Below are 22759 nucleotides of genomic sequence, written 5' to 3' on the forward strand. Positions count from 1 at the left end.
AATCTAAATTCATGTCCAATTTCCTGCCCGCTCCCCGTAACCCCTAATTCCCTTTACTTCTAGGAAACTGTCTATTTCTGTTTTAAATTTATTTAATGATGTAGCTGAATGTGAGGTTGTTCACTTTGGTAGGAAGAATAGAAAAACAGAATATTTTTTGAATGGTGAGAAACTATTAAATGTTGGTGTTCAGAGAGATTTAGGTGTCCTCGTACAAGAAACACAAAAAGTTAGCATGCAGATACAGCAGGCAATTAGGAAGGCAAATGGCCTGTTGGCCTTTATTGCAAAGGGGGTTGGAGTACAAGAGTAAGGAAGTCTTACTACAGTTGTACAGGGCATTGGTGAGACCTCACCTGGAGTACTGCGTACAGTTTTGGTCTCCTTATCTAAGGAAGGATATACTTGCCTTAGAAGCAGTGCAACGAAGGTTCACTAGATTAATTCCTGGGTTGAGAGGGTTGTCCTATGAAGAGAGGTTGCGTAGAATGGGCCTATACTCTCTGGAGTTTAGAAGAATGAGTGGTGATCTCATTGAAACATATAAGATTATGAGGGGGCTTGACAAGTTAGATACTGAGAGATTGTTTCCCCTGGCTAGAAAGTCTAGAACTAGGGGGCATAATCGCAGGATATGGGGTTGGCCATTCAAGACTGAGATGAGGAGGAATTTCTTCACGCAGAGGGTTGTGAATCTTTGGAATTCTCTACCCCAGAGGGCTGTGGATGCTGAGTCATTGAACATATTCAAGGCTGAGATGGATAGATTTTTGGACTCTAGGGGAAATCAAGGGACATGGAGATCGGGCGGGAAAGTGGAGTTGAGGTCGAAGATCAGCCAATATTGAATGGCGAATCAGGCTCGAGGGGCCGTATGGCCTACTCCTGCTCCTATTTCTTATGTTCATATGTTCTAAACTGCAGGAAGGCCTCGGAATTACAAGCTCTTGACATTTTATGGAGGTTACCCTGGATATCTTGGCCTATAAAAGAACATTAAGGGAGTTGAGAATGGTGAAGCCAGATACCTGCCCCAAGCTCAAGGCTGGTACCATCCTGCCTGAGTATGTCTTGTCCCTCTACCCATCCACTCACAAACAGGCAGCACAAGATCTGGCAAGCTCTGCTTCAAGGTGTTTCTTGGACCCAGCGGTCTAACATAAGGTTCCTCTTCTGTTATTATAGGTCTTGAAGAGCAGCCCCTCAACACTGCTAGTAACCTAGAACAAGGCAGCACCTCACAGTCCGCTATGTCTTTCTCATTAACATTTACAAGCACTTGCAAGAGCTACAAACACCTGCCAGATGCAATTAGTGAGCTTGAGAAGAGTTACAGTGAACAGGTGAAGAGGATTAAGAGGAGGAACAGGAACCCACTGCCCAAATGGCCACATGAATGTTATTAATGACTCTGTGTACTTTGGCAAACCCAATAGTGCAATGAAATTGGACATCTGTTCAGTGGGAAAGGAAACTAAAGTGTTGGTCTGCTCAATAATGTATCAGTCAGTTGTTTAACATGTCTGCGTGCAGAAGATTGGTTGATACTGCAGATGATCTGCATGCTGGCTTGAAGGAGGAAGAGACAGAAAAGTTCAGGGGCGAGGTGACATTGATTGCCATGGGCAGTGTTATCTCCATGGTGTAGTTTGGTAATCCAGGTCTCCTTCCAGCAGATGGCACATTCCTTCAGCTGGAGTGAAAGTTTTTATTCTAGAAGCCACTTTACAGCTCACGGACCCAAAAACTTTGCGACTTTTCAAGTGTATTCCTGGCAATAACGTCAGCTGAATAGCTAGAAACTAGGCTTGGACAGTTACACTGGGTCCCAGCTATACATCAGGGGATTCCTCTATCCTGCCGGGGGCAATGTCTCCACCTACCCTAAACATGGCATGGTATGGGGCCAAGGCAGAGACTCCCTACACTGGGAGTTTCAACACTCCAGGTCTTCAGTGGGACCCGGTGTATGGTGGGCGGAGATATCCCTGGTCAGACCAGGTATACCTCCCTGACAACTAGGTGTGGGGACCATCCAGGCTGTGGTCATGGCCTTGGTCCCTGAAGAAAAAGGCATAATGTATTTTGTTTGTTAAGATTTTACAGCGGCCAACTTACATAGGGAGCCACAGAGGCAGCTCTCTGATGGTTCTGGGGGGTAGATATGCCAGACAACCCTTCAGCTGGACTTTTCAGCCTCTACGCTGGGCGGGTGCCCTAGATGCACCCTAGTGGAACGGCCGCCCACCATTGGGATGCTAATCAGAAACCATTCCCCTGACCTCGGAAAGTCTGCCGCAGTCGGGGCAGAGATTCCTGTTGAGTGCATCTCGGCACTCGAGCTAAGATGAGCCCTGTTACAGATTTTCAGGATCTCACTGTTATAGGGCCAATAATACGATGGTGGGCATCGGCAGTGCAGCTGCACATCAGGCGTGTGGGAGCCGTAGTATCAGGTGCTGAGGCAGAAGCCTGCTGTTCATTCAGTTAATTTCATTTGATTTAGCTGATGCCCATGATGCGTTCTGAATGCCTGAGTGAGCATGGCAGCCAATCAATACCCATATAAAATGGGTGCTGGTTGGAAGACCCCTTCAACCACATTGTATCCTCATTCTTAAAGGGGATCTGCTTAGCAGCTGTCACAAGTAGATGATGCCAGGAAGTCTGAATGGATGGCTGCTCGGGGACCAAGACTATCCACTGGGGTCATGTCTCATGATCCCCTTGGACAAAATCATTGCGACACACAAAGCGACCTGGGTTTGGTGATGATCAGAATGTCAAAGCAGAATATTGACAATTAGGGAGAATTTTGCAGTACAATCCAGTTAAGGTGTCCAAGATTATTGTAGCCTGCTGGGCCTTACACAAAGCAGGTCAAAGAAGAGAACCAGCTTCCACCAGTGGGCGATGAGGATACCAGCCACAAACTGTAAGAGATGGCTGCAGAATCAATGGTTCACTCAGTAAGAGTCTTGGGACAGGCTCTAATAAATGACAGTCAGGTGAGTTCTGATGAAAGGTCATCGACCTGAAACGTTAACTCTTTCTCTCTTCGCAGATGCTGTCTGACCTGCTGAGTGTGTCCAACATTTTCTCTTTTTGATTTCAGATTCCCATCTGCAATATTTTGCTTTTGTTCCAATAAATGACCACTTTGGTGAGTACCTTTAGCACGTAATGAACAACAGTCATTTGCACATGTGCCCAAAAACAGAATCCTCACCATTGCCCTCAGCCTTACATCAAGTCCCATGAATGCCACAGCGTTTCTCAACAAATACTTTATTCTATTCCATTCCAAATCAACTCTCAGAACACATTCGAGTTCCAGTTAACTCAAATTTAATTCACTCAAACAGTGGGAGGTGGAATTTATTTCATCCCGGTGCTTCTCATTTGTAATGGTGAATGGTCCAAATCTTCTACTTCTTAACTATGTGCTCCTCTAAGTGTTTCTCTAGTAGGAGGAGGAAATGTCAGTGGCTGGCTCTAGGGATGGAGGTGGTCCATTACCTCCTTGACCTGGGTCAGAAGATTACCCTACTACTAGAGGCGCCAAGTGTATTGCCTGGGCCTACACACTTTCAGACACATTTAAAGTTATTTTGAGCCGGGGGGGGGGGGGGGGGGTGCTGGGTGATATGGATGTGATATTGCCCTGAGAGACATCTCCCTTAACTATGCCAGGTCTTGCCATTTCTTGCTGGGCACTCCCTCGGCCCCAGAAAACTACGGATAACAATGAGGGTGTTGAGGTTCTGCATTATGGGGCTGTCTCAATCTGATTCCCCAACATGGGGAATACAGACCAGACAGACTGCCATAGATTGCAGCCCAAAGTCTCTAGGGCCAGTTAGGGCTGAAGTGCACTCCACCTGACCTGAACTATACCCGTCCATATTTGCAGGTTCAAATCATTACCCGAGGCCCAACTCACTCCAGGTGCATGGTTGTCCCCTGACAGGGCCTTGTTCCTGGTAATGGCTGCCAGCTTGGGGATCTGTTGGCTGCTTGTTCCCTTTTTCACCCTTTGACAGTACTCAGTTATCTCTCAAATGGCTTTATTATCCTACTGACATGTTGATCGCTCTTTATGTGAAGCAGGATTTCCTGATATCGGTCCTAAATTTCCCTTTCAGCAGTTTGAACCTGCGTCCCTCTTGTCCTGCTGTTCATAGAGTCATAGAGTCATACAGCACGGATAGAGGCCCTTCGGCCCATCGTGTCCGCGCCGGCCATCAGCCCTGTCTACTCTAATCCCATATTCCAGCATTTGGTCCGTAGCCTTGTATGCTATGGCATTTCAAGTGCTCATCCAAATGCTTCTTGAATGTTGTGAGGGTTCCTGCCTCCACAACCCTTTCAGGCAGTGAGTTCCAGACTCCAACCACCCTCTGGGTGAAAAAGTTCTTTCTCAAATCCCCTCTAAACCTCCCGCCTTTTACCTTGAATCTATGTCCCCTTGTTATAGAACCCTCAACGAAGGGAAAAAGCTCCTTAGTATCCATCCTATCTGTGCCCCTCATAATTTTGTACACCTCAATCATGTCCCCCCTCAGCCTCCTCTGCTCCAAGGAAAACAAACCCAATCTTCCCAGTCTCTCTTCATAGCTGAAGCGCTCCAGCCCTGGTAACATCCTGGTGAATCTCCTCTGCACCCTCTCCAAAGCGATCACATCCTTCCTGTAGTGTGGCGACCAGAACTGCACACAGTACTCCAGCTGTGGCCTAACCAGTGTTTTATACAGCTCCATCATAAGGTTATGGTTTAACTCAGAAGTAGAATTCTGGATTTACATTTTACTATCTGATATAGCTCTACGAGGCCTTCACTCAGTAGCCTTCTTTCAAAGCTGAAAAGCTTAAGTTTTTCTACTCTTTCCTCATAACTCTGATGCTAGCAATCAGTTTGATGGTTCTTCTCTGCACCACATTCAGGACTTGGATCCCTCTCTTGTGTCTTGGTTACTCGAATTAGATACAGTACTCATGCTGTGATTTTGCCCAGAGGACTGTGCAGTTTAAGCATGACTTCCCCCCGTTTGTACTCTACCGTTTTGGCTGTACAGTTCAAGGCTGTACTTGCTTTGTTGATTGCTAAAATCCTCAATGAGGCACTCTATTGCAAGCTGCTGCTGTAACTGCAACATCTGCTTTAGCACCTTTGGTGCGATCGGCAAGTCCTAGCAGCTAAAGGATTGCTCTAAGATTGAGTCATACAGTGTAATTTAAAAAACAACATCAAACTCCAAATGGAGCCACATTTTTGGTGGATTTTTAATGCTAAAATTGAATAAGATTGTTAACAAAATCATACCTTTTACCACTTGCCACTTTAAATTGTTATAAATTCCAGTTCCTAAAGCTGTGATATACTTGCAAATGAATTGTCAAATTAAGCACCTTAACAGTTAAATCCTGAAGCTCGTTATGCTGTTTATTAAACATGTTGGTCACTTACCTTCTAAGGCAGAAGAAGACAATTCCACAGATTACGCTTATAACAACCATAACTGCACCCCCGGCAACAGCCATCAAAACTATCTGCGACTTGACTCCCAAAGTAGGTTTTCCAGATCTTGTTAAAGCCTCTGAAGAAAGTAAAATCTAGGTAGTAGGACTGTCTGACCAGAAAATGGTGAATGGAAAGCAAAAAAATACATAATGGCTCCACTATAGTTAACAGCCCCAAATTTCTTATACATATCTAAATGCTTAAATGTCTAACAATAACTTGTATCCTTATAGAACCTTTAACCTAATAAAAGGTCCCAAAGCACATATTTCACTGGATGTGAAAATGGGCACTGAGCCAAGAAAAAAAAGACTAAGACGAGTGAACAAGGCTAGGTTGAAGAGATAGGTTTTGAAGAGATTTTTAAAGGTAGTGAAAGAGGGGCCGAAGCAGAGAGGTTTAGGAGGGGAATTCTAAAGCATAGTACCAATTTGAGTGAAACCTCTGTCACCATTGATGGGCTGAAGGGAAGGGGAAATTCACAGAAGGCCAGTGTCACAGGAACAGAGCATTCAGAAGGAGATACAGGGCTGGAGGGATCGCAGAAATAGGGTGGTGCAGGGCCATGGAGGGTCTAATTGCTGAAGGCAAGGATTTTAATTTGAATGCACTGGGGGACATGGAGCCAATGTACGTCAGTGAGGAAGGGATGATGGGCGAGTGGGACTTCATGCAGGACAGGAATTGGTTCAGCAGAGTTTGGACAAGTTGGATTTTATTGAGGGTGAAGGAGAGGAGGTCATCAAGAAGAGTATTAAAATAGTCGAAGGTAAATAAAGTGGGGCTGAAAGTGTGCGGCTGTTCCAGCACATTCCCATTGTAAGTCAGGCAGGAATGCGGCAGAAAGGCCAAAAATTAAGTCCAGACCTAGATACGCTGAGTCTCAGCCTTCCTTGCCAGTTTCTGCAGGGTGGAGCCTCTGTATACCTCAAACAAGGACATAGGTATAAGAAGGGATGTTGCTGGGGGAGGGGACTCCTAGGCCAGGTGTTTCCTCATCCCCTACCTGGCAGAATGTTGGCGGGCTAGTAGGCCGTGAAAGCAGGCATAGCATCTTCCCAAACAGTGGATGTGGGATGATGTCAGCAAAGGACAGCATGTAGATAAGGAAGAAAAAGGAGCAAAGGACAGATCCTTGAGGACCCCGGAGGCGATGGTGTGGAGGGAGAGAATGAATGAGAAGCCATTGCTGGAGATATCCTGGCTATGCTCAGATAAACAGGAATGGAACCTTGCAAGGGCAATTTAATAGAGCTGGGCGATGGAGGAGAGGCGTTGGAGGAGGATGGCATGGTCAATCACATTGAACACAGTGGAAAAGTTGAGAAGGACAAGGAGGGATACAGCCTACCCCCGAAGTCATTATTTGCTAAAATTATTCAGTAATTCAAATTACACAATTTAAATATAACAGCACAGGAGCTGTTTATTTGCACAACTTCAATTGGAATTAACACAGAATTCGAATTAAACGGCTTCAAATCAAGAGAAGTGCACTGTAATGCACCAAGGTCACAGTCACAAAGGATATCTTTTGTGACTTTGGCTAGAGTTGTTTTGGTGCTGTGAGAAGGGCGGAAGCTGGAATGGAAGCATTCGAACAGGGAGTTTTGGGAAAGGTGAGCATGATGCGAGGGCACGTTTGAGAGGAAAGGGGAGGATGGAGATGAAGCAGTAATTGGAGAGGAGGGATGGGTCATGGGTTTTCTTTTTAAAGAGGGGTAGATAGCGACAGTTTTAAAGGGGAGAAGGTGTGTGAGGAAAGAGAACTATTGATGATGTCAGCTAACATGGGGGCCAGGAAGGGGAGTGAGTGGGTCAGGAATTGAGTGGGGAGTTGAGTAAGGTATTGGAGTTAAAGAGCTCACATCACACCATTTCCATTCAGATAGGCCAGCTATAAATAATCCTGGTCTATTCTGGTTTGGGACTTTTTGGGGGTGTTTTGGGAACATTTCATGTGGTAGGGAGGGTTCAAGACTGTTGTGTTGAATATCCACAAGGTGGCATCCTTCACAGAACCCTGCTGCTCGCCACTGTATCAGAAGGTGTTTCTGGAGCAATCGTGTAGGGTTTTGATCCAGGTTCACACATTAACAAACCTTGATCAGTTTTCCTTTAATGTGCTAGCATGGGAGGATGGCACGCGGACACTTAGATGCTGGGACACAGTGTCATCATCATCAGTATACATACAGTCTCTTGAGCCTCACATCTGTAATTGGTCATTTACAAACATATAAGAGTCACAGCTAGCCTTCAACCTAATTATTGATGGCCAAAAGAGTGCAATGAAAGTAACCAGATATTCATATAAAGTATTTTTTTTAATTAAATTTTGTATGAAGCACATTAAGGTTTGTTCTGTATATTGTTCACTATTTTTACCCATTTATCCCTTCCACCCCTTTGAAAGGTATTCAATCCCAGTCCATGCCTGCATACTTTTAGCTAACAAAATGATACAGGTCTGCTAGGCACAACAGGAGGAGAAAATGCAGTATTGTGGGAACCAGAGACTTGTCAGTAATGATTTGATGCCCAGGATTCTGGTTGGGGGAGGGGTGCTGTGCATTTGCTGAACCATTTTCCGAAGCTGCCTTTGAGAGGCACAGAGCATCAGGTGATGCTGCCAAGGAGTCTGGCTGAGGACTTACAAAAGATAATGTATCATGAGTGCCAAAACTGCTCTGGTGCCAGGCAAGATTAGAGAGTGGGTCGATATTGACGTGTTATATATGGACATCAGTGATAATTCCATAGTCCAGGAATGGAATAATTAACTGGAATGTAAAATGCAGCTTGTAGTCCTGGTCGACCAGCCCACTTTGTGGGATACAATTCAGAATATATCTAAAATCAAACCCCTAAAGTAAGCAGAAATTTTCCCACCCCTAACCTCCCAATTGATGTGTTTCAGACATATGTTAACAGACATTCATAACCATAGCACTTGTGGAAGACTTTGGGATTCACCATCTGTCACTGGTGTCACTGTGCACCAGTTGTATGCAATGCCTAAGCTTTCCATATGTCATTGGGCTTAACGACAATGCATTTTAAAATTGCTATATTTAGGAATTCCTCATATTTCCCCAGTTTAAGAACCATCTTGACCTAGGGAAAGGCATCAGCGTTAGTTGTTTAAATGCAGACGTCTTATATTATTTTTCCCCCTCACTCCGCAATGTTGCAAAGAATTCCTAAAAATAAAATTGTAATTTTTAAAAAAGTAATCGGTAACTGGGATCAATGCACGTACAGTAATTTCTCTGCTGCTGCTTTATACTTTGCAGTGTGTGTGTGTGTGTGTGTGCAGGAGTTAGCTGTTAGTTTCTGTGCAGACTACAGCTGTTGCATCCACAAAATTGATTGGACTAATGCAGAGTCAATGATCCATATAAGTTATTTGGTGGTGTAAATAAATACTTGTTAAATGTTTGTAGAGCATTTCCAGGGGCCCTATGCAGCAACTCACTAGAATTTAATTAATGTATTGCACAATACTTTACACAATTGGGGTAATTTTGACTTTAAAATTCAACAAAATTTGAAGCCTCACAGGCTTCCCATCTCCATAATAGAAGAGAATTTAAGTTGCAGCTAAATTATTTGTTTCTGCAACACAAAATTAATTTAATTTATTGCACATCAAAGGCAAGTGCATCTTTGGCTGTTAATGTCAGGTAAATATCTTCAAAGTGTAAGCACAGTGAACCAGACTGAACCAGATAGCATCTAGAAAGGGAAATGTTGACCTTGTGATGCAGTGGTAGTGCACCAAGAAGTCTATGGGGAAATCTCTTGGTACCTTCCATGGTCCTCTAATTTAAATAATAATGCAGTGCTCTCAAAGTGGATTGGTTCATGTATTTGGGAGTATGGAGGCGGGGGGAAAAACAGGACATACAGTGCAGTAGCAGAAAAGAGCTTCTGCAAAACCTTAAGGGGGAACCTATACTTTCGGTGCCTTCCAACTGCTATATTTGGAAACTAGATGTATTGGAGATGGCTGAGGAGAGTGCAAGGGCCCAGGAAAGGGGGATGATTGTTTCCTTTGCAGCGAGAGCCCAAGAGTTAATGTTACAAGAGGCGAAGCAAAGAAGGATTGGCATCTTTGGTTTTGGAGGGGCACTTTCCTCAGAAGGCAGCTATCCGGACTGCCTCGGAAGAGGTGGAAAAGTTGAAAGCAGTTTCTGTGGTGAGGTTGACCTTGGCTCAGGTGTGGAAGAGGTCTAGCACAGTGAAGAAGAGACCACCATCAGCTGCTGTATTCTGGGACCTGCATACCCTTTTTTGCACGTAATGCACCGTGAGTGAAACCTCTTCTTACAGCCACATGCTACAGCCACTGAGACAGAACAGAGTTTAAAATGTTAATGAACAAAGTGTTGAAGAATTTTCAAAATGTCCAGGGATAGTAGTCAATTTGTTATCTCATTTCAGACATCCAACAAACATTTATTTTCTTTGAGAGGATCCTATTCATTTGAGACCTGTGCAGGGTGTCTACCAAAAATCCACTCCTGGGGGTGGTGGGGGGGGGGGGGGAGGGGGGTTGGGTAGCCAGTTTTCCTGGCAGGCCTATTGTTGAATCATTGAATGGGGAAGAAGTCAAAGGGACAGCCGCCCTACCTTCTGAAAAAAAAGAGCAACATCAACAGTTTGGTGTTAAGATCTAGGCCCCAATTTTAATCCAACGCATTGATTGGGAACAGGGCACGTGAGCGGTAAAAATCACGAAAACTGACTTACCGTCCCATTCCCGCCGGAAAACCACCGACTGCCATTTTAACTCCGGAGCTTATTCAGGTGGAGAACACAACCGCCGGAAACAAGTGGGTGTCTTATTAATAAATGCATCTTAAGCTCCTGTGACGTTATTAGGATCCCGCCGTGATTTTAACTGGCCAAGCAGGAGTCCCGCCCAGCAGTAAACCTGCTGAGTAAAATCTAGCAGGATTGGCTTTACATGACTGGAAGCTGGATTTGAAAGGGACTCAATTGCAGACGCCCAGATCATTAGAATCTGTGTGCTATTGTGAGTATTGAATTACCAGGGAACTTTTGAGCTTTTAATTTGCTTCTTTCTGATTTCTTCTCCCTTACTGCTCCTGTAGAAGCATTCAATGTTTATCATAGATGCAGTTTTTGCTTCTTACTTTTGGATGGACGTATAGACGGAGGAAAAGGAAGAGCAGCAGAAGCAGGCTCAACAACCAGACAAGCAGCAGGGAGGCCTGTTGGAAGACAGCAGGTGAGGGGGAATGCCAGTGGATGGCCTTACCCAGCCCACAGGGTCTATAAGCCAAGAGTCAGTTTCCATCTCTTAGAAGCACTGCATCAGGAGGCCGTGCTTCACCAGGCAGACTGTTGCTGATCTATGCAGCCCGTTGTAGCAGGACCTGCTGCCTGCTGTCAAAGTCACCACCGCCCTTAATGTTTCGCCTCGGGCTCCTTCCAGGCTGCTGTTCCTCACGTGGGGGCTCTTGAGGTACTTGGGGCCGGTGACTCCTGAGTGCTTGAGCCTCTGAGGGCCGGCTGGACACTGCAGCATTCCAGCTGCTGCTGGGGCAGTCTGGCCCAGTTGGCTTTCTGGCACCGTGGTGGGTATTGGTTGAGGGAGTGTGGAGGGAAGTAGATACACTGACATCCTGAGAGAGGCCACTGCCACTCTCGCTTCCACAGACCTGCGGGAGAGCAGACTGCAGAAAATAAATGACACCCTGAAAGCCCCTTTTCATTACTTCCACCAGTCCCTCCAAGGCAGACCTCAGGTTTTAGCCCAGAGTCTGCATGGCAGCTGTTTGAACTTCCACCAAAGCTGTAAAGGCTGTGAACATTGACTCTTGTTGTGAGCGTCCGGCTGCAACTTCCTTGGGGAAGGCCACATTCTTACGGTAGGCTACAGAGTACTGTTGCCATGCAAGATGACACCACACAGGCTGGAAGCAGACTCCGCCATACTTTCAGCCAGAGTGCTGAAACTCCTTGACAGGTCTTCCAATAGCTGGTATAACTGTGTGACACAAGCAGTTTTTTTGTCATTGCTGGGCCCCTGAAATCTGCATCTCTGCCATCCTGAGCAGAGCTGGGATAGGACCTTGCCCTCCAGGAAGCTCTCTCGTGGGCATTCCCTGCCACCAGTACCTGCTGCTGCTCACTAATGCTGGGTGCATCAACACGTGCAGACCCCTCTAATTCACTCTCTAGCCCTGCCAGGGAGCCAGTCTCTTCACTGGTACTTAGGGGCGATGCAGAACGTGACAGTGCCTCCTCAGATAGATTCTCCTCCTCTGAGGTGTCCTCTTCTACGGGCTATTGCTGCCTTGAAGGACCTAGAGGAAATACAAAAGGAACAAGAGTTAGCATGGCACCCAGAGGCTGGACAGCAGCAAATGACAGGTATCACAATGTAACTTGATGTAGTCAAGTTGCCTGATCATGTGTTTTTCTCAGGTTCATGCAGGGGTGCAAGTAATAGGATAGCACATTGAAATGTCCTATCCTGACATCTCTGGAGAGGCCACTGACTTCCAGGTTGGGAAGTTGCTCCACCTTGGAGAGGTCCATGATGTTGGCTGGTTCCCCCCCCCCTCCTCCCCTCCCCCCCACTCCCCCGGCAGTCACACTCCTCTTCCTTGTGTCGTGTGCTGTTTTGTCCTGCAGAAAGAGAGGGCGAGAGTTAGTGAATGTCTCCTACAAAGAAGAGTGCAGGTATGTGAGGCTTCTGTTTGTTGTGCAGATGCTGAGAGGGGAAAGAAGCAAGATGGAATCAGGATGGAGAGGCCTTAAATGGAAAGCACGTATCTGGAGTGTGAAGTGAGGAAGGAGCCATGAGAGAAGTTGGTGATTCTGCAAAGGCTCCTAAGTGAGAAGAGAACGCTGCTAGTGGCTGGTGTGAAGGCAGCAAGAAAAAGGTGAGTGTGTGCTTGTATTGAGAATGAGAAGTGTTGAAGTGTTCCCTGGTGCCGGATGGTGAAGGATGGGATGGAGGGGAGGGATTTGTTGAGAGTGGTGGGGAGGGGGGAATGGACCATCGCCATGTGCTGTTGAGAGAAATGAAGAGTTGTACTCACTTTTTCTACTCTTGTGGGGTCACTGAAGCGCTTCCTGCAGTGGATCCAGTTCCTGGGGGTGATGCTCCTCGAGCTGACAATCTCAGCGATCTCTCTCCATGCCACGTTTCGGGATCCTCCTCCCACTGGCTAGAAAGAGAACTTTCCTCCTCACCCTAACCTCGCCCAGCAGCAACTCCAGGGAGGTTTCAGAGACCCTGGGGGCTTGCCTGCGACTCACGTTGAAGCAAAACCTTCTGGAAAGGAAATGCCACCTCGATTTAAGAGGTGAATTCCTGCTTTAAATAGGCCTCTGGCTGATTCGCTGGAAATTGCACCGACAAAGTGGCCGGGTTTCCCAATGTGTCAGCAAATTGGGTAGGAAAAGCCGCCTGTGAGATTACAATGAGGCCTGGAAGTTAAAATGCCCCCGGGCTGTTTTCTGGCTCCACGGGTGAGTTTCTAACTCATTCCGTTACCCACCCGCCCAAAACCCGCCCAGAGATAAAATTGGTGCCCTAGTAAGGGAGACAGAGGATGGACAGATTGCCCTGGTTAACAGTGAGCAGTCTAGACCTAGAGAGCGAGAGTGTCAGATTGAGTGATAAGGCTGACCAGAAATAGTCAACCGTGCCCTCTAATGGGGATAATGTGGCATTTTAAAAAATTATCTTTCTTGTTTATGAGGAAGGAGCTATAATTAGTTGGATTAAGATGAGATTTGAGTATAACTTATTCTCCATGCATTCATTTGGTGTTTGTAAAATAAAGCAGCTTAACAGTCAACCTTGACTGACTAAAGTATTATCAGTCCTCATATCAAAAGATTGGAGAAGCACACATGAGAGCATATCCCGGGTGACATTACTATATGATTATGTATTGGGCAGAATAGGTGCACTCCTGAACGAAAGGCACAGGACCTGTTCACAGGAGTGTCCGGCGATGCTGAGCCTCAGAGACTTATAACAGAGCCCTTTGCGAGTGTCTGAAGCACCTTGCAAGGTATGATTGCTAGTGTATGAGTCCACTACCTGTACCTGTGAAATAGTGTTTGACCACTTCGCAGATCCACACACCACTCTGGCGAACGTACCAGCTCTAGGGTTATGTGCAGCCGAGCCCCACCACTCATAAACAGAGATCGAATTGAACTGTGGAACAGGCTTGAAGGGCTGAATGGCCTATTCCTGCTCCTATGAACCTATCTTCCTGAGCATAGTTCTTGATAACAACATAAGTGATGCTACAAAGGACCTTGGGCTCTAGTGTCTTCGAGTCAGTTCTGTCTGCATTCACAATGCTGAGGAATGATCTGAAAGTATCCAGATGCATTTCCTCAACTACCTCAAGGCAGAAACGGATCACAGGACATACAGAGGGAACAACCAGCCGCTGAGGCAAGGCACAAGTAGGCACAAATCAGGGAGGGCACTGCGCAGGAGGTTTTACCCACTGCAGGTATTCGGGGAGCACTTCTCCAACATGAACTTTTCGAAGGATCAATGTATGTGGTGCCTTCACTTCACCAAGGAGGCTGTGACCGAGCTGTGTCACCTGCTGCAGGCCCTAACTCGAACCTCGCACCAGGGCATGGACAGCACTGCCTGTGGTTCTCAAAGTCACTGTGGCCCTTAACCTTTATGTTACGGGCTCCTTCCAGGCCACAGCAGGTGACATCAGCGACAAACTGCGGTTTGCAGTCCTCCACTGTATCAGTGAGGTCATCAAGACTCTCTACGCCAGGAGGAAGAGCTTCTCCAGCCTGCAAGGTGTTATAGACTGCACCCACATTGCCTTACGTGCTCCCTAACAGCAGCCGTGCATCTTTAACAATCCCAGGACCACTGCTTTCCTTGATATGTATTAATGACTTGGACTCGGGTGTACAGGGTACAATTTCCAAATTTGCAGATGACACTTAATTTGGAAGTGTAATGAAGTGCAGTGAGGAGGACAGTGATAGACTTCAAGAGGATATAGACAAGTTGGTGGCATGAGCGGACACGTGGCAGATGAAATTTAACGCAGAAAAATGCGAAGTGATGCATTTCGGTAGGAAGAATGAGGAGAGGCAATATAAACTAGAGGGCACAATTCTAAAAGGAACAGAGAGATCTGGGGGTATATGTATACAAATCATTGAAGGTGGCTGGGCAGGTTGAGAAAGCGGTTAAAAAAGCATACGGGATCCTGGGCTTTATAAATAGAGGCATAGAGTACAAAAGCAAGGAAGTCATGATGGACCTTTATAAAACACTGGTTCGGCCACAACTGGAATATTGTGTCCAGTTCTGGGCACAGCAAGTTAGGAAAGATGTGAAGGCCTTAAAGAGGATACAGAAGAGATTTACTAGAATGATTCCAGGGATGAGGGACTTTAGTTACGTGGATAGACTAAAGAAGCTGGGGTTGTTCTTCTTGAAACAGAGAAGGTTGAAAGAAGATTTGAGAGAGGTATTCAAAATCATGAAAGGTCTAGACAGAGTAAATAGAGAGAAATTGTTCCCATTGGTGGAAGGGTCAAGAACCAGAGGACATAGATTTAAGGTGATTGGAACCAAAGGTGACATGAGGAAAAACTTTTTTACACAACGAGTGGTTAGGATCTGAAATACACTGCCAAAGGGGGTGGTTGAGGTAGATTCAATCATGGCTTTCAAAAGGGAACTGGATTAGTACTTGAAAGGAAAAAAATTGCAGGGCTACGGGGATAGGGCAGGGGAGTGGGACTAGCTGGATTGCTCTTGCATAGTGTCGGCATGGACTCGATGGGCCAAATGGCCTCCTTCCATGCTGTAACCTTTCTATGATTCTATGATTCTTACCACCATCCTGACTACCACTACCTGATTGTATTCCTTCAGTTCATCCTTATAGCTCTTGCTCTCACTTCACTACAAATATAAACAGCTTCACTACAAATATAAGCAACAACACCAAATCCAGAACAAAATAACTAATTTAGCAATCAGCTCGATTTGATCTGTACCTAGCAGTGAACAGAATTAATTATGGATCACCCTTGTGCAAGCCCTTAGTCTTGTGTGCTTGTTTACCTATTCTAGTGGTCCTATGAAGTGATTCTCCAGAAAGTGGATTTCACTTGCTCAAAACGTACAGCTGGTTTGTGACCACAGGCAGCGAGTGGATCATGCAGGTCTGTGCCCGGTTTCCTTGCAGTAGCCATGACTCATTCATCCTGCTCCAGTCCCGCCAGGCCGTCGTGTTTCAGGCTGGCTACTGGACGACAAGCGCTATCCCGTCCAAACATGGCTCATGACTACAGTCAGGAACCTGGGTACAGACAATGAGCGCCACGTCACCACAAGGAACATCTTTGAGCAAACCATCGGTGTGCTTTGCAGCAAGTCCCTCAGCGGGTATCCAGATTTGTGCTCGTCTGCTGCATGCCCCACAACTTTGCCATCATGAGGGACCAGCCTTTATCACCACCTGGGCAGCAACAAATACAAGAGGAGTAGGAGGAGGATGAGAAGGAAGAACAAGCGGTTATTGACCACCAGTGCCCCAGCGGCCAGAGCGTTCAGCGAGTAGCTTCACCCAAACTATCCCTCCCATCCCCAATACACCAACAGTGCCACAATCCTTACCACCATTTTCACTACAACCATCCGATTATTCCTTCAGTTCGGCCTTATGGGCCTTGCTCTCACTTCACTACAAATATAAACAGCTTCACTACAAATATAAACAGCAACACCAAATCCAGAACAAAAAAAAAATTTAGCAAACGACTCGATTTGATCTATACCTAACAGTGAACAGAAATAATTATGGATCATCCTTGTGCAAGCCCTTAGTGCCTGTCTTATGTGCTTGTTTACCTATCCTGGTGCTCCTACGAAGTGGCTACAGGTGGAAGACTACTGAACTTCCATTGAGGAAACATGTGCTGGGTGACCTCGAGCAATTTTGAGCCTTAAGGGCCCAGCTGCAGGCTGCAACACCTTGGCGTGGGCCAAGGCAGCTGGCTGCATGGCACTAACAAGAGCATCGGCGGAGTGGCTGGCAGGAGACCAGGTATGCTGTCATCCCGAGAGAGGACAGCTGGTGCCTCTCCCATGGAGCCAAGGCCACTCTCCTTGGATTGTGCCTCAGCAGGAGTGCAGGAGTGACGTGACACTCTGGAAGCCACTGTCAAGTGACCCCCAAAGCCAAGATTGCAGCCGCCTGAGCTTCCATGGCTGTCATGTAGATGGAGCTGACCGCTGAGTCCATGTTGGACAGAATGGTCTCCATGCTTTACGGGAAACCTTGACACAAGTTGGACTCGTTCATGCCCTGTGACATTGTGCGCAAGCTCTCTGACGGGCTGCCCATCAGCCTTCTTCGATAGTCTGGGGTCTCAAAGTCAGCATTTGAATCCTCAGCAGCAGAGCTAGTATGCAATCTCACCCTCCGGTGAGCTGGCAGTGGTGGTGTCGTATCCCCCTGCCCTAGCTCCTGTACACTTGTGCCCGGTGATTTACCATGTGTAGACTAGCCTCCAAAGTACACGTGGTGCCAGTCTCTGAGCTGATGCTTGTGAGGGTGAGATTGAATGACGCTGCATCACCAGGAAGGTGGACCTCCTCTTCCTGAAGTGGTAGAGGGGCGTCCACATTTCCAGCACCTGAAATGAAAGAGAGGAACATGGGTTAGCTTTTAGTTTGAAGGGAGAGCAGAGAGAGAAGTGGCTGGTGAAAGCAGCTGCAGTTTGTCATGCAGATTGAAATAATAAGAAATAAAGCGAAGAAACCCTCCGTGACATCTCCAACAGTGTTGCCAGTTGCCACGGCCATGAATCTGCCCCTGCCTGTGATGCCCAGCATGCTTTTTTTTAAGGAGAGAGGAGGTGTGCAGGCAGGGTTGGCCTCCTCCGCTGGCAGGCACTTCTGGAGCTGTGGGCGACCTTCTCCTGCAAGAAGAAAGGGTGTGCGTTAATGACAGTCTTATGAAGTGTTTAAAGAATGCACCTGTCATGGTAGAATAGCTGGGATGCAGTGTGAGCTGAGGTGTGGCGAGGTTTGCAAAAGTGGCGAGTGTGTGAGTATGAGGAGAAGGCGGTGTAATGAAGTGTGGTGCGGTGATTGTAGGAGAGTGACGGCGAGCAGGGGAGGGGAGTATTTTGAGTAGTGAGGCTGGAGGTGGTGGAAGTGTGAGCAGAGAGTAAGAGAGCAGTATTGTTACCTCAAAAACTCTGGTAAAGTCAAGTAACTTATTTCGGAATAGCAGCCATATCCTGGGAGCTAAGCTCTTGGCATTGACCTCCTCTACGATGCTTTCCCGTTGGTGATGGAGTTGTTTGTTGGAGAGCTTTCTGCTCCCTAGGAGGAACAGGATCTCCCTCCTCCTGTCCACTCTCGCACCAGGGCCTCCAAGGCAACATTGGAAAAACTTGGTGCCCTCTAAATGCTTGCTGCAGCCATTTCTGTGTACAGAACTATCTCCCTGCTATCTGCAGCCAGGGTGCACCACCCCTTTAAGAGGTGCTGCCTGCCTTTAATTGGCGTTAGAGACACCCGATATCCGGTCCCCCAAACAAGCGTGCAGCCAATGAATAGTGCGAGAAGTGCACTCCTGACTCGTGATAATGAGCACACAGCATGAATAGTATGTGCCGCCTTGGACAACAGTAACAGGGGGCATGCAGCAGCGTGCATCCCGACCCTTGCACGCCTGTTGTTGGGCACGATCGAATTTCTAGGCCTAGATTCGCAAGGCTAGAAAATCAAGTCACAAGTGCATACGTTTTATACAGGCACTCAAAGGTGATGTTGATTTCAGGCCAAACCAGTGGAAAATATGGGGGCCTCTATTTACATATTTTTGTGAACTTTAATGAGGTTGGTGTTGTTAGTAATGTGAGCTCTAGAGCCCCCAGATGGAAAATACCAGATCCTGGCTCATTTTCCGTGCACTCGCTCTGCCCTGAAATTTCCATTCACCCCACCTCTCACCCCTCGAGCGTAAGGTCCATGTGCATATGCACCATTGCTGTGTCACAATTGAAAATCTCACTACAACATGAATGTCACTTGATTCAAACCGCATTTTCACAAAGGTAATGTCACAGTGCCTGGAGTAGAGTGAAGTCCAGGTTCAATTCTCAACATTACTGAATTCCTGTTGTTGGAAAAGGAGAAAAAGTGGGAGAAGCCTATTCTAGTTCCAATTCCTACAGTTTTCTTAGAATCGGCGGAGGCCTGGCAGAAAGTCAGCTGCCTACTTTCTAGGTCACAGGAAAATAGAGAGACTTTTCCTGGGTGCAGAGATTTCATAACCTCACCAAAAATGTAGAAATGGATAACTGGATATTACATTTCAAGGCACTCAGTGACAAGGCAACATTTTGAAAAAAGTATGAAAATAGTTTCATTGAAATATGTTAATTACAAGACTTTACACATAAATAACCGCCATCAATGAGCGAGCAAGTCACATGCTTCACCCAGAATGTGTGAGATCCCGGCAGATACAATTTGTGATCTATACGAAAGTAAAATTCTCTTTCAGATTGTCTTTCTGGAGATATGTTTATATTCCCAAATAATTAAAAAATCTCAAAGCATGTTTAAACAAGATTTTTTTTTAAATCAACATAAATGGGCAGATAACAAGAGATGTTAAAATTAATCGCTATGCTTTGTAACTGTTTGATTTTAAAAAGAGTTCCTATTGATGACGGATAATTGTCACATGCACACCTTCTGAGCTCAGCTGGGCTCTCGGGGTGAGACACCTAGAGCAGATCCGCCATCTCCTAGCTAATTGTTAAAGGTCAGTTACAGAGTGACATTGGAAAAGGCTTGGCAGCTGGTCGATCTCTTTCTTTTCGACCAGGGGATGGTGTGAACCAGGGATATGGTAGTGTAGAGGTTATTTAACTGGGCTACTAATCCAGAGGCCTGGACTAATAATCTAGAGTTCAAATCCTATCATGGTGTCAATATAAGTGACTGTGAAGCTATTGGATTGTTGTAAAAACCCAACTGGTTCATTGACGTCCTTTAGGGAAGGAAACCTGCTGTCCTTGCCTAGTACAGGCTATATGTGACTCCCACGCCAACATGGTTGATTCTGAAGTGGCCTAGCAAGCCACTCCATTCTAGGGATGGGCAATAAATGCTGGCCTTGCCAGTGACACCCACGTCCTGAGAATAAATTTTTTAAAAAGCACGACGGAATCTAAAAGAATGAAAATAGCAAATGAACAGTGGAATAAAAAAAAGGGAAATCTTCACAGCAAGATTCCCTCTTTAAACAGTCGTCCTTCGTAGCAGTGCTGATACACAGTGCAATTGAATACAATGTGCATTCTGCATGGCACCTTAAACAATAGAGAACACATAAAAAAACCCTCTCTGTACACTCCTTTATTGTAAGTACAAGGGTTCATCTTACTCCCAGAGAAAGCGTTAGTGTGAAAAAATGGCTATAATCCAAAAGGAAAAATGATTGCTAATTCCCAGAAGTTATTTAGAAGTAGATATAGGATAACAAGATGTCTGGCAGTGAGTAATGTGACAGTAATTCAATCAAGTAGCTGTGATGATCTCAGAACCACAAGACAGAATTAATCTCTTTAAATTCTTACCAGAAATTTGCTGTTACATTTTTTTTCAAAGTAATCACTTTTTTAACCATTTAATTTCACCATTGTGCACTGGTTGCATTGACGTGGGATAAGTAAACATTACAGGAATGTGGAACAGGAAGGTTATCGGACATAATGACCCCGATTTTAAAAGTGCGTGGGAGGCCCGAAGCGGACGGTGCACCCGGCAGTTATGAAGGAAGCGAGGCCTAGCTCAATTTGACTTATGGGCCATATTTGAATAATTGAGATCGGTGTCCCGCTCAAAGGCGGCGGGAATGATGTCAAAGCCAGCGGGCACGGGAGCAGGAATTGTGGCAAGAGCTGGCCCCCTCCGGGGACCTAAGGGAACAAGCCCCAGAATAAGGTAAGTGCTGTGGGGTGAGGTTCCCAAACAGATGCCGGTGTGGAGAGGGAGAGGGAGGGCCGAGGATTTCTTCCTGCTCCTCCGAAGATTCAAAAATCTTACTTATCTTGGCCTCTTCTGGCCATTCTGCGGCATCCCGCCAGATTCCTCTGGCGGCTTTGACACCGGATGGGCCTCCCCCTGAGTCTTCACATCACGGCACCGATGATGTCATGGGGCCGCGAGTTTTACATTTAAATTAGGCCCTCACTTGTCTGCAGCGGGAGCCTTTGCCGACTTCAAAGTCGGTGAAGATAAGATGTCGCTGGGCAGAAACGGTGTGGCCTCAGGCCTATAAGTGGATTCAGCTTGATCTTAACCTCTCCCACGCACCATTCTCACTGGGTGGAGGAGGTTAAAATCGACCCCACCATGTCCAAATAGTATAACTAGTTATATTATAGCAGCAAATCACTAGAAAATGCACTATGCGCTAAACAGTATGACCAATGTAGTCTTTCCTTAATACATACCAGTATTAGTATATACTGAGTACTTTATAGATGCCACAACATCACCTTCAAGTAGCGTGTCACACTGGTAAGCTACTGGCTGGTCTTCTTTTTCAACGTGGATGGTGGGTTGATCTTCTTTAAGAATAATCGGCTCCTGGCCAGAGGTGAAACCGTCAGCTTTAAACAGAGCTGGTACAGACAATCAAAGATATAAAAATACACATGTCTCAAGCTGGCACCTGCCTCCCACCCAGATGGCTGTGGATGTAAATCCCCAGGACTGCCCGTCACTCAAACTCTCCTGTCACCATGGTGAGTGAATGTTACAAATCAGAGATGGGCTATCATGCCATGGTCAAACACTCCATCTCAGGCAGCAGGGGAAAACAAATCTGGACAGCTTTCAATACTATTGGTTGGGCCCATTACAATGCGACCCTGATGGTGGTTAGATCAGAATGACCTAGCCTGATGGCTAGTGGAAGCTGAATGTGATAAGGAGCTCCTGCAGGGACAAAAAGGGGACATCACCAATCTTCAAGCAAGGTAGCAAACAATGCTAAAACAAAAACCACATTCAAACACCATGGAGCATGATTTTAACTCGGAAAAATGGGTGGGTTGGGGGCAGGAGGGCAGTAAAAATTTTAAAAATCTAAAACCCGCCCCCAACCCGCCCATTTCTGGTTTTAATGGAGGCGGGACGAGGGGCAGGCGACCAAACCACTCTTAGGAGGCGCGCCACTTGAGAGGAGGCGAGAAGGCCCGAAACAGCAGGTAAGTGCCATTATTGCACTGCTTGTGGGCCCAAAGGACCAAGTGTGCTTCCCCCTGGCCCAACAAGCCTACCTGCAGCGACTCCCCCCACAATCTCCGACCCCCGCCCCCCACGATCGCCGACCCTCCCCGCGAACTACGGCCCCACCCCACCATAATCTCCGAGCCCCCCACGATCTCCGACCCCCAATGACTCCCGACCCTGATGACCCCCGACCCCCCAATGACTCCCAACCCTGACCCCCAATGACTCCTGACCCCATCCCCACCCCCAGTGATCTCTGACCCTAATCCCCGACCCCCCGGTGACCCTCGACCATGGCCCCCGATGACTCGCAATGACTCCCGACTCCGAGCAGTGACCACTGACCCTAACCCCACCTGATGACCCCTGACCCTGACCCCCCCCGCCCAATCCAAGACTTACATTCTCGCATCCTCTTCCTTCCTTTTCTCCCGTCCAACTGAGGCCAGCCTGTCAATCAGGGTGGCCTGTCGGGCGGGAAACCGTCAAGGAAAACATAAACGACACCCCTACGTCAAAATCGTTTGGACGTCCAGGAAACCCGTACTTCCGGGTTTCCTATCAGGAAATCCCCCCCCCTACCCCCCTGCCTGCCGTCTTCCCGGCTCAGAGTTAAAATTTAGGCCCATGTTTGTGTCAACATGAGGGAGCTATTTCCCTCGGCTAATAAGTGGGAGCAATGTCACCTTACCAAATTTTATTGCTCTCACAAGGCTTACAAATGCCATTGGTAGGGAACAATTACTACAGCTTGAGGAAGGGGGGAAATCAGTAATCATGCCAATCCACACCCACTTTTCCCTCTTTGTGCAGAATGCTATCGGTGGTAGAAACGAGGCAGGTAGAAGTTAGACTTTTCTTCACTATGATGGATGGAGATGAATCCGTGTGCTTTTCACACATTTATAAATAAACCA

At 46.6% G+C, this 22759-nt stretch overlaps 1 protein-coding gene across 1 annotated transcript in view; it reads right to left on the bottom strand.

Moving 5' to 3' along the window:
* Window positions 1-21128, bottom strand: part of LOC137321474 (basic salivary proline-rich protein 3-like) — a 36990-nt gene extending 15862 nt beyond the window's left edge. Inside the window, exons 1-2 of the mRNA XM_067983868.1 lie at window positions 21059-21128; window positions 5468-5597 (exon numbers count right to left, since the gene is read on the bottom strand). Of these exons, the coding sequence (XP_067839969.1) occupies window positions 5468-5541 (74 nt within the window). The 5' untranslated portion in view covers window positions 5542-5597; window positions 21059-21128. The remainder of the gene's footprint in view (window positions 1-5467; window positions 5598-21058) is intronic.
* Window positions 21129-22759: the final 1631 nt, after the last annotated feature.

The sequence above is a fragment of the Heptranchias perlo genome, chromosome 5 (assembly GCF_035084215.1).
Source record: "Heptranchias perlo isolate sHepPer1 chromosome 5, sHepPer1.hap1, whole genome shotgun sequence".
NCBI classification, from domain to species: domain Eukaryota; kingdom Metazoa; phylum Chordata; class Chondrichthyes; order Hexanchiformes; family Hexanchidae; genus Heptranchias; species Heptranchias perlo.